We start from the raw sequence: 13,262 nt of genomic DNA, 5'->3' as shown, positions 1-13,262 counted from the left end.
ATCATTAACTTTTCTACTCCTACTTCCTTTGACCTCTCCCAACATAGGATAAGTAACCATGTCAAAATGTAACCTATTTAGTAAGGACAGACAGACAAACAGGCAAATAAATGCTCACTAGAAGTAAGAGTATGATTCACACTTTCCCTGCAGAGCAAGACACTGTGGGGTTCAGCACCCCCCAAAAAAGAAGAAAGAAGAAATGTGCCATCCTGAGGAAGAGGGTCCATTTTTAATCAAGATCATGCTCTTTAAAAATTCAAGCATGAAATTAGAATCCTTTATTTCCCCTCCGAGCAGGGCACCTAGCACACAGTAGGTACTTGATAAATGACTGCTGGTATAAAGATGATTTCTTCACAAAGAAGCTGGAACAATGGATATATTACCTGATCACCTCCAAACCACTTTTTCTAGCTAAACAGTCCAGATAAAAGTCAAGACCAAGATCTCAGAGGGGAAAACAAATAACCTGAACATTTTCTACAAACAGTAGCATCATAAAACCTTTATTTTCAGAATTATGATTATTCACATGTCAATAACTCCTTTAGGTTACCATTAAACTTTGGATTTGGGTGAAGAAACAAAAGTCGGTTAACATGATAATGTGAGAAGGAAAATCATCCTAACCAAAAAAAAAAAAAAGGCATAAATTCAGTATTCCTGAGTTGAACAAAAGCTATATGTTACCTAGTTTTTAAATTCATATTAAAAATGTCTCACATTTTTTTTTGTTTGGTTTTGTTCAACCCAGATTTTCCATTCAGTCACCAGATCAAGAAAGATATTGAATACATACTAGGTGCTGGGCCCTACATACCTCTCCAGGGGAAACAAAACTAAATACAACCCAGTCTCTGCTCATAAAGAAATCACAGACCAGTTTGGAAGACAGATCATTTTATTATGATACATTAAGAGCTAATAGTGAGTATACTACAGTGCTAACAAGACACTATGGGAAGGCAGGGAAGGAGCCCTTAGCCCAATGCTGGGGTAAAAGAGGGCCTAAGCAATGTCCGCCAGTTAAAGGTGAATGAGGACAGTCTCAGTAGAAGGAATAATACAAGGAAAAGAACAAACAAAATATATATACGCACATACTACAATATAAAGCATGGCCAGAGCCTTAGGGGAAACAGGCAGGAAGACAGCCTGCCCTTGTGTATTCCATGCACCAAAATTCTCATTTATGTCCTTGCATGTGCTCTCTCCAGTGTCAAGGTCAGCTGTATTCACTGTTAATAAAGAAAAGTAATGTACTGACTTTATCCCACATTTGTCTAAAGACACCTTACCCTTATTTAAATACTGCAGCTACTCTCTTGATTACAAATAGGAACATTCGATAACGCACAGCATCGTGAAAGGGGCCTCGTCAGAAGCACGAGTCATTCCATACACTAAGTCCCTCACATCCTGAAGCCCCCTCTCAGAGGTCAGCTCCTACCTCTACAAGTTCAAGGATCCCAAGCTGACACATTAAAGTTTATTGAAACATCTCCCTGGTGGGAATCTGCAATTGGGGATTCAGTCCAAATTTAAAGACAAACAATCCCTTTTCCAGATGCTGGACTTAGACAATGAGAATACCCTGAAACAATTTCCTTCCAAATAATGGATTTAGAAACAGAAAAGGGTGTTATATTGCAGACTCATTATTCTAACCTAAATATATATGATTTCAAACATATAACATTAATGAAGTCTGCTGATGGTTAATGTGTTCAGTTTTATTCATATTACACGGAAAAAAAAAGGGAGATTAAAGAAAACAGAATAAGGCTAGATCTGTAAAAACGCTATTCAAGATTACAAGGAAAGAAGGTGTGGGGGAGGAAGTGAGTGGGGGTGATTCTCAAGATTAGTAGCAAAAACAGAGATTTTCAAACTTGTTAAACTTTCATTATTTGGAGATAAAACACTCTTAAAATAAAGGAAACATCAGTGATTGCTAAAATCATCAGGTAAATTCTAACGTCTGTATCCAGGTGGCTTATTTAATCTGAAGACAACAGATTCTAGGGTTCTCCCTAGAGGAACTGAACTGCTAACAACCCATGAACTCTATCAAGTTTGCCTCACTTCTCTTCCTGACTGTAAAACAAAGAAATCTGTCTTCAGTTTCATGATGTCCCACATGGTACTGTGACTAATCCCCAACCATTTTTATTTACAGTGTTCAGAGTGAGTTTCTATGACAATCCCATGCCATTCCCAATGTTACACACAGATTTTCTGCCTTTTGAAAATAATTACAGAACAAATCATTTGTTCTGCACTCTATTCAAAGAAAAGCACACATATTAATGGCTGGACAAACAGATTTCACTTTCAGATTAAACAATAAGCAGATAGGAGAGAGAGAGAGGAAAAAAAAAACAAAAAACAAAGAACCTCCGCTATACACTGTTTGGGACCACCAGATTTTTGGGTTGTTGTCCGTGTTTCATTTATCAGACATGCGATAGTTCTTCTCCTTCCTATCACCATCTGTACACACTTTCCCAGAAGACCCTCACAGCTGTCCCATTAACACACTAACACACACTCGCGCATATAGGACCTCTTCCGTGCTGTCTGAATGTAATACATATCTGTTTTCTTTTCACAGGAGAAAGAAAGACAAAGCAGCTTGAGACCTCAGACAACTTAAAATCCACTTCAGTGTAAAAGTCTCGAGATTGCTAACTTTCTTCGGAGACAGAGCAAAACAGAGAATTTAAGTGGCTATGCTACAGAGACTTGGCTGTGTTTTAGGAACTACTACCAACTGCCAAATGAATTCACCACGGCTTGCTCTCCAAGGCCTTCCCTTCCTTTCTGTTTGTCACTCCCTCATTCTCCTGCTGTTTAGTTTTCCTATAACTCTGTTTTATACTTCAGCATTACTAGAAGGATGGCCTCTAAACAAGAAATAGAACTTTTTTGTGCACCACCAGATTTCTTTAAAGAAAACATGCCACAGTGAACTATTAAATAATAAAACCACCTGTGCCCTGTCCTGTATCTGCTTGGGCTTTCTTTCCATTTACATAGGTATTTTTTTTTTTTTAAGATTTTATTTATTTATTTGACAGAGAGATAGCAAGAGCAGGAACACAAGCAGGGGTAGTGGGAGAAGGAGAAGTAGGCTTCCTGCCAAACAGGGAGCCCGATGCGGGGCTTGATCCCAGGACTCTAGGATCATGACCTGAGCCGAAGGCAGACGCTTAACGACTGAGCCACCCAGGTGCCCTACATAGGTATTTTTGACATAAGAAAACAAAGCACGTACCACTTACTAGAAGTACCATCAAATGACACAATCCCTCTACATATACCTGGTACAGTAAGACCTTATGCAATACTGAGATCCGGCTCTACGAATGTTTAAAACCTCCTATGGGCTATTAGTTTGTAAGGATCCTAATTCAAAAACATCAAACGCTTTAAAATCTTAATTTCTGGGGGCGCTTGGGTGGCTCAGTCGGTTAAACCTCTGACTCTTGATTTCAGCTCAGGTCGTGATCTCAGGATCGTGGGACTGGGTCCCACGTCAGGCTCCGCGCTCAGTGCAGAGTCTGCTTGTCGTCTCCTCTAAATAAATAAATAAATAAATAAATAAATAATAAATAAATAAATAAAATTTTAAAAATCTTAATTTCTGAAGAAATTTCATCCAAGATGGCATCAACTCATCTCATAGTATTTTCTTCAGTTTTGTATCCTTGGCACTCAGCATGGTGCCTAACAGGTAGTAAGCGCTCACAATATGTTTGCTGAACCCAGTTGCCAACGACATGGTGGAATCTGTCAACAAAGGCAACCAAGGTAGATTTTCTATGCCAACACCAACCAAAAAGCATCCACCTTGATGCACATGATAACAACAGGCTAGAATTGCACTCCACTTTATATAAGAACGTTCTATCTTCAGAGCTCCTGGGATGCAGGCACTTAGTGTCTTCATCTTGTAAAAATGAAGGTTTCCTCTCAGTTTCCTTCAAGGTTTGAAACTCTGAAATCTATTAACAAACCAGAGAAAGCTCTAGCTGCTCACTACTTTTTAAACTTCAGAGAAACCCATGGCTTTCAGCGCTATTACATACTTCCAAGCAAACACCTTTTATCCCGTCCATAAGTTCAGGGGCAGAGCTCAGAAAGCCCAATATCTTGGGGAACACCTTGGAGATAAAAAGCCCTAACCACTAACTACCCATCCTCCTGCGGACATGTTACACAGCCTCTCTGATTCTTCACCTGCACAAAGGCAATTATAAAAGCTCCCCTACCTAAGTTTAAGGTTTATATGAAGAGCTAATAAAATAATATATTTGAAAAGCCAACTTAAATATTATAGAGGTTAACCACACAAGTCTGGGTTCTGATGGATCTGGCTTTAATCCTGGCTTTGCCACTTACTATTGGCAAGACCTTGAGTGAGTTCCTAACACTCTCTGAGCCTCTCTTTCCTGAATAACAGGAGTAACCCACAACAAAAGTCGTCCGCCATCTCTACTCACCCCCACCACCCAACATGAAAAATTCTCCAAAACTTGGAGAAGTCCAAAAGGAAAACAAAATAGAAACAAAGAAACCCACGCAAAACCAGAGAAAACCATATCCACAATTTAGGAAAACCAACAAAGCCAATCCTAAGAAATGGCACCCAGAGATGTAAACTCCCTGAAGTGCCCAAAATATTTAAGAGTCTATCACAGAATGCTCTAGTACAAAGCAAAACGCACTGTTACAGCCGCCCTGTCTTGACTTTCAAATAAGGGGATGGGTAATAAAGGGCCAAAAATGTGCATCTCTAAATGTGAATCTATGTTCCTCTCCAATCTATCTGTTTCCATCCAATTCTGCTGTCTCATGACAGGGCTTCCCTTACTCAGCACTGCCCCCACCCCAGAACCTCTGAGGCTCAACTGCAAATAAAGTAAAAAGCTATACATAATCAGTCTTTATATAGCAAAATTGAAAATGTCTCTCTTTGAAGAATTACAAAGCTTTCTGTCTGAAACCTCTGACCTTTCTAGAGAAATCAGAGTCACTATAGTTTAAAAATGTAGGTGGTAAAAGTACAAAGGATTACATTTATCCATTTTGCATGTTTGCCATCTTTTCTGAGATGAGGAGCAAATATCTTTAGAACAATTAGTTCTTCAACCCTAACATTTCAGGCTGTAATATCCTCATTCTCTAAAGAGCTGTATACATCCTGGGCCCGATGAGATGGCACTTTTCTGTTAATTACTATTCCTACTTTACTTTACAGAAAATCTAAAGTACATGAATTCCAGAACCTTTTTTTAAAAATAAGACTTTTGTCCATACAGTGAATAGACCAAGAAAATAATAAAAACTCATTTGAATCTTATTAAAAACCACTGTAATTCTTGATTGGGTGGGGAGGAGGAGAGACTTTCAAAAGTACATTTAAAAGAAAAAAGAATTCTTTTTCTTTCTTTTTTTTTATTTGACAGAGAGAGACACAGTGAGAGAGGGAACACAAGCAGGGGGAGTGGGAGAGGGAGAAGCAGGCTTCCCGCGGAACAGGGAGTCCGATGTGGGGCTCGATCCCAGGACCCCGGGATCATGACCTGAGCCGAAGGCAGACGCTCATCGACTGAGCCACCCAGGCGCCCCAGAAAAAAGAATTCTTAATAAAAGTCCTTGTCACATATTAAGAGGCCATACAATAAAAGTATTGCAATGACTATCTTTCCCTGACAGGAACATACAACAATAGTTATGCTGTTGAACAGCATCAAGTTACAAAGACTTCATTCTCAGAAGTTACTTGAAACTACTCTCCAAAAGAAAACCTCTACTATTTAAAAGAAGGGGAGGAAAAGCCGACTAAATGAATCAATCAGAGACTTTAGTAACCTAGTAATTTTTTCTATAATATGCATCCATGCAAAAATCTTGCTCTGGTCATACAAAGATACTAACCAGTTTTTGCCAAATTCTTACCCAGAATCTTTGCTTGATCTTAAACGTCTGTAACCCACTCTTTAACTTCCAATTACTTAATGCTAAAAATATTCTCTCAGGTATACACTGTTTTCTATCAACAACATTTTTAGTGTCTAATATTATTTATGAATTGTATTTGGCATAAAAGATGTTTATGATTTTCACTGCTGATCTGCCATTATGTCTGAGCCCATACAGCTCTATTTAATAGTATGCCACGAAGGTTTACATGCAGATACATAGTATCTTAATTACTCATTCTATAGTGAGCTCTTTAAGCATCTCCATTCCTCACTCATTTGGAATGTTTAAAAATGCCACGAAGAAGGGCTTGATGTCATCTTAACACTGAAATCCATCTGTCTATGGCCCTCTTTTGACTTTACTCCTTCTGCAGCCAAATTTTTCACAAAAGTTGATGAGAATTTGTCAACCTAAGGACTTGTAATGTCAGCTCCTTTGAAAGGCAATGGAGTATTTGAAAGTGACAATGATGGGATCCTGCATGTAGAATATTCACTTTATGTAGGAGTTTAAAATAATCCCTTTAAGATTAAAATACGCAGAGTTCTAAATGCTTTCAATAGGGGAAGAGGCAGACACATAACAGAAGAGGTAGTTCTGAGTTTCCCACAGTAAGTAGTATGTCCCTAATTTTAAAAATTAAATGATAATTGATATTGTAGCAACAGAGTTCCTATTATCCACTGACAAATATCTTTCCATACCAAAAATTACCACTCAGAGCAAGCTATATAACTCACCACAGATACATCTTCCCCAACAGCATGAACATGTTGCGCTACCCAATCATGGGCTGGCAAAATTACAAAAGGAAATAAAATCACCCAAACCATAGCAACAAAGACAACAGCCTGATAATGGCAGATGCTAAACAGGCATACATAGAAATTTTTAAATAGTATTCATTTTTTAAAATATGTTTTATTGTTACTTTTCTTTCATGTCACGTTTTTAACCTATAGAGCATTTCAAAAATATCCATTAAAGTATGTTTATGAATATATATGCTCTGGAAATTATTTCCGTTTGGAAACTCATAGGTTATTGGGACCACCATAAATACTCATCAGAGACCTCAAAAGGTAGGCAGTGTGGAACAATGGGTGTGAGTCTTATTTTTTTATTCCAATCCTCTTATTTCCAGTTTACACTTTTATTTACATACTTCAGTTTTCCCTTGCTGGCATAACTGATACTCCACAACTTTTAGATTTATGAGCATTTCTAAAAAAGAAACTTAAAAAGGAAGCTACAGTTCTATTTTATTCAATATAAGTTCAGTTCAGCAGCTTATTTTTTAAATAAACCCTAGAAGACTTAATATACATAAATGAATATAGTACAAATTATAATTACTGGTCCTTTTTTTTTTCTATTTACAGTTATAAAATTCACATTGAATGAGGCTTTGAATTTTTGCACTGAAGTCATTAAGAACTAATCTTGCCTAAACGTAAAGAGATGAAAATAAGGGCATTAAATAAATCCATCAATAAATCAGTACATTTAAGGAGATTAAGACAAACCTTGTTCTTATTTTCAATTTTTCTCCTTTCTCTTTTAAATTAAAAAACAATTTTAAACTAATAAGACTCAATTTTTGCTTTCTTTTAAATAATTATACACAAGGCCATAATCAAAGGATCTTTTTGGAGTAAAGCAAATTTTAAAATTTTCAATCTAATCATTAAGGGAAGTTAGAAATATACCTCTTGTGCACATAAGAAAATATGGACAGAATTTATCTAGTAAAATATTACATGCAATTCTGATTTTTAAACTAATGCTTGCTTTAATTCTCAGTGGCTTCCCAAAGCATCCAGAACCGATTCATCTATCTTACAAACAGGAAAAAACATTTCTTAAACCTGTGTAATAATGCTTCTATTCACCAAACTTCAACATTCTAAGAACAAGAAAGAACAAGTCACTCCAGATTTTTGACCCCAACCCTGACAAAAGCATAAGAACCTTTTCTCCCTCCCCTAACCAAGTATGGCCTCATCCTGTGCCTATTTTACTGGACTCCACAGTAAAATATCTCCATGGGAAGGGTCAGGATTTTGACTTTTTTTCTTTCCCTCTGATTCAAGGTAGGTGTGTGATACCATTTAAATGACATCCAACCCCCAGACAACAGGACATAGAGAGGGATACAGAATGGATCTAAACCATATGGTGAAGAGCACTGGGTATGGAATCAGAAGGCCTGGCTTTAATCTTACTGTGCACCAGTCACTTGGACCCTCTGAGACTTTATTTTCACCTGTACAAATGGAGAGTGCATTACTTATTTGCAATATTACTGTGAATTTAAAAAAAAAGAAAGAAAGAAAGAGAGAGAGAAAGCTACAATGTATGGCAAAACTTAGTATAAGGCTTGCCGCAAAATAGACAACTCAATAAAAGTTATCTGCCTTCCTGCCTTCCTGTCTTCTGTCTCCCTTTCTCTACTTTCAATTGATTGAGGTCCAAAATATTTACCACTAGGAAAGCATGCAAAAGCCATGAAGAGAAATAAGTCTAAAGGTCTCAAAGAACACTAAAATTATTCCACTTCAATCTCTAGCTATTATGATCATCCTGATCATGTCTGCATTTGGGATTAGCAATATCTTACGAAAGAAGACCAACGCTCGCCAAAATACATAACAAAATAAAAAGAACTTCTTTCTCTCAATTTTATCTTATTTGGTTTCTTTGACAAACAGAACGGCAAAAGCATCCTCTCTACGGAGTTGCTGCAATTTGTCATTTGTGGACTTATTTCTTTGCCTCATAAGCCATGTTTATTTAACTAGAACATTAACAGGAGGGCTAATTCTGTTAGAGAAAATATACTTTTACACTGTGAAATGATCATAGCAAAACATGAAAGCACTGTTCTCTAATATTTTGGGAAAAACCGAAGGTAAAAGTCATTTCTGTCTTAGCAGCAACTGGAGAATCCTGCAAGTTCACAGGGACGCTAAAGTTTGGATCAATAATTTGTATCTTACAGTTGCCTAAGCAACAGTCAAAATTTTGATGATACCATAAGTTATCACCTTAAAAAGCAAAATGGTAATAATAGCAAACATCTCAATAACTCCTTTTCCAAGTTTATGTATGCCACAGTATCCCTTACTGGCTGGACCCTTAAACGATCAGAAAGAATTTTTGCAAAACTTTTCCTTTCTAAAAATTTTAATAGAAACTCCAAAAGCCCCAAATAGTCTCTTAGTCTGAAACAAACTATGCAAAAAAAATGTGGGGAGATGGATTATAAAATTCTCCACTTGATATCTTGCTGCTCAGGATCCTTTTACAGTCATTACTTAAACCAAAACACTTTTGAGAGCATCTCCATTTGCGATTAAATTCACGGTTTTATGTTTCTCTTAACAAAGAATGCCAGTTCATTCATTCTCTTCCTCCTCCACCTGACTTCTTCCTTCCCCTTACCCCACCTCCCAAGGATTTACAGTTTATAACGTATTTAAAAACAAGACCTAACCTCAAAATAACAACAGGGAAATGATTGCTGAAATGGTAATAAACCGGAGTTTTGCACATTCAGTGAATTCAATCTGTATTTCATGTTTTTTCTTCTAACCTCAAAATTGCTCTCAATAATCTATACTAACATTTGCGAGCAATTAGAATTGTTGCTGCTTCTGTGCAAGTTTTAAAAAACTGACAGGCCATTCTGCATCCTCTGGAAGCAGCTTGAGGCCTTAACCAAGTGAAACACCCAGTCCTACTGTGTACAGCAGTGACCACAACAAAGGCTGTGGTTTCTCCCACACTAGCCCTAAATAGGTTTAAATTAATGCTATTCATCACTGGGTGGAAAAGAAGACAAGGCAAATCTAAGCCAGCAGCATTGAGAAATTTCTTACCAACACTCACACCTCTTAGCCATAAATGAGCTGACCTCCGTTCATGAGTTTACTCCAGAACAACACTTCCTCCCTATTCCAATACCCTCTCTGCCTTTGAATTTCCATCTTTTTCACTACACTCTAGATAAAGGATACTGTTACTACCTTCTAGATAAAGGATCTTGTTACTACCCTCAAGTTAGCCAAAAACCGTCAAGGATACAAAAGCCATATTTATCTCAAGTCTGTTGACTGTTAATGCTATTTCCTTTGAAGAATTAAAAGATAAATAGAAAGATAAATGAAATTTTTTAGAACTGTGCATACACCAATGATTTAGAATGGATTAGTCAGCCACAAAATCCACCCTGAGTTCAGTTTAAGGTTGAAGTAAGAATTTGAGATAGGGTGGCACTTACTCTTTTAATTTTAAACATCACTGTACATTAGTCTTACACCTTCTTTTTCTAAATACGGCTTATTATTATAAATCACAGGAACTAACTGCATAACTTTCTATTAAAGAGTTTATTAAGGTACTGAAAAAGTTTAATTACATAACGTATAGCCTTAAACTTGAGCATAAATACACATACACATGTACGCCTGCTAACAAAATATCTTGAACATATTTTAGATATGCAATACTGCCGTAAACTAACATGGTAAGTTACCCCCAAATTAAGAAATTACCATAACTCATTCAGCATAAAATTATAAGCTATCACAATTTAACATTTTCATTTAGTATTTTTTACAATAACTATTCTGTATGCACTGATAACCTCATGCATATAGTTATACTGTATTTAAAGTACCAGCTTTTTTAAAAAACAAATCATTTGCACTGCTCTCAACAGCCCTCTGTGTGCAGCCTGAATGTGCACACACAAGCACACGAAGCACACACGCGCTCATACACAGACACTCCTAATCTTACACCTGCTCTGAAGCAGTAGGAAGTGAATTCTCAATCTGTCAACATGACCATCTGGTCTATCTGCATATCACGGCTTTCTCTATTACTATATGAAGGAATGGCAATCACGAAGCCAAAATAAAACTAAAATTCACCTGAATGGGAGTATCTCTCTCTTTGTTGAAATGGAATAATACGTGGCATATCAGAGCAAAACTAGCAGGATGTAAATAATTGAAAATGAGCATTCACAACAGCATAATTAAATGAACAATATGGTTCAAGTAATGGGGTCATCAGTAAGACTGGCTGTACAGGTTTCCAGGACAGGTACGAGACTTCCAAAGCACCGCAAACAGTTCTTCCGGTGAGTGGCAGGACCGTTACTATTCCTGGTCCAAGCAAAACTAAGGAAAGGTGGTAACAGGGGTAGCGTGGAAGCAACCAGTAGCTACTGTACTAAAACATTACTTTGCAAAAATGATCCCTCTCTACCTTACAACTAACACTCCTCATGCTACCATTAGGACAAATTCAATTCACTCTGCCACTAGGCTAATTAACAATGACAGTCATTACCTGACAAATTTTGGTCATTTATTAGTCTTTCAAAGCAAATTTTAAGGCCACTAAAAAAACTTCCAATCTTAGAAAATTCCTCATCTGCAAAAAGTGAAGATGCTCATGGCAATTTAACTTTTGGGCCTGACACCACTGGAAAATTAACAAAGGCTTTACTTAGTTGATTTAAATTTAATTCTATTTATTTAATTTTACTTTCTCAATGTCTCCACACAGCTGCCTCAGAGTTTCAATCCACCTCACAGCAGGTAATAACTATCAAAAATAAATTGTGACTCTGTCATTCTGTGGTGTACATACAGCAACTTACCTCTATCCAAGAGATGAGTCCTTAAAAAGTCTAACCTCTTTTTAAGTCTAACCTCTTACAAAATTTAACTCAACTGAGAATCTTTCTAGAATCTGATTACATTACCAGAAGTTATACAGACGCAGTTTAAAAAAAAAAAAAAAACTCTCCAGAAAGTTCTCGGTTGAGTGCCTACTAATGAACAAAGGTTAACTTTATCTAAAAGGTCAAATGCCTGGTGGCTAAGGTTATGACCTTAACAACTTAAATTGTGACCTTGCCACGTGCCGGGTATATTGTAGATTCTGATACAGATCATCTGGTAAAGACTGGTCATAAATTAGCTTTACTGTTACACGCCCACAAAGAAAACCATTTGCCACAATTCCATAATATCTTCAAGTTGTCATACGATACCTATGGAAGGACGACTCAAATAAAGACCAAATTAAGGGCATAAAATGGTTTTACTCTTTTATATTTTTAACGAGACAAAATTCTCAGGCTTATGGAATCACTCCAATATCATTACACTTGTTACTGTTTATCAGCCACAAAATACACACCGTTCTAACGCCACTGGATTTAGAGGGGGAAAAAAAAATTGGAATGTAGTTTAGGTATTGTATTTTAGCATCTCAATAAGTCTTTGAATAAATCACCTGCACTTTTAAAAAACGATTGATTCTGCACTAGCCTCCAGTATTTACATGTGTGTCCCAAGATTTCAACCTCCTAGCAAAGAAAAGGCCGAGGCATGAAGCAGTAATTATTGTACACATTTTTAGAAGGGGGGAAAAAAGAAGTCTCATTTGGGGGGCTATCTAGAAGGGAAAACGGCATTTTGGAGGGAAAAAAAATTACAACACTGTAAAAGGGGCGGGGGGAGGAATCCACGATAGGTGAAAAGGCCACAATGGTTTTGGCATGTTTCTTGAAGCACGTTTCAGAGTCTCTGCCTCCTGCCAATACTGGCAAGTTCTCAAAACTTTTAAGGAGGTAAAAACATTGTTTAGTGTTTACAAATCTTCAGTATTCTAACAGATGCTTGTCAAATCAGTTGTATTTAAGTTGACCAATCTACCTCATATTTGTATTGGCAACTAGCTTCCCTTCCACAAATAACAGGTCTCTAGATCTCTGAAATCAAATTTGAAGTATTCTCGGACAAAAGGCCCTTACTATTTGCTTTCGCAACCGTCCCGTCGCGAGCACAGCACAGAGCGGCCATTGCGGCAGTCTGTGAAAGCCGGCGGCCTTGCGAGGCATTCTGGGATACGGCAGGAAAACCAAACCGAAAGGCAGCCTGATCCGTGTTGCCGTCAGTAACTCTTTCACAAGCAGTAAGGATGCCAGCTCTCCGAAGCAACCTTCTACCTGTCGTTCTACCAACACAATCCTGCGGGTACTGAAACCACCAGCAACCCCGTGTTAGCTCCGCGATCTGAAGCAACAGCAAGGGACAGACGGTCGGCGACGAAAGAGAAGACACGTGATGGCCTTAGCTCGGAAGGCTGCAGCTCTTTAACTCGAAGGGAAATATTTTCACCAAAAACTCAGAACGGGTGCTGCTCACAACCGACAAAAACGGAACCGGTATTCCCCGTCGAGGTAC

General features: G+C 37.6%; 1 protein-coding gene across 17 annotated transcripts in view; it reads right to left on the bottom strand.

Moving 5' to 3' along the window:
* The window catches only part of NFIA (nuclear factor I A), a 368,371-nt gene that overhangs the window by 342,090 nt on the left and 13,019 nt on the right, over positions 1–13,262 (bottom strand). Inside the window, exon 3 of one of the 17 annotated variants that reach the window (XM_081816996.1) lies at positions 1–13,262. This exon is cut by the window's left edge and continues 18,775 nt beyond it. The exons of the other annotated variants lie outside the window; for them this stretch is intronic. Coding sequence (XP_081673122.1) covers positions 13,204–13,262 — 59 coding nt within the window. The 3' untranslated portion in view covers positions 1–13,203. 17 annotated transcript variants of the gene reach the window in all.

Source organism: Leptonychotes weddellii, chromosome 4 (genome assembly GCF_054177405.1).
Source record: "Leptonychotes weddellii isolate Sample4059 chromosome 4, ASM5417740v2, whole genome shotgun sequence".
Taxonomy (NCBI): Eukaryota; Metazoa; Chordata; class Mammalia; order Carnivora; family Phocidae; genus Leptonychotes; species Leptonychotes weddellii.
This window is presented reverse-complemented; position numbering and strand designations above follow the sequence as displayed.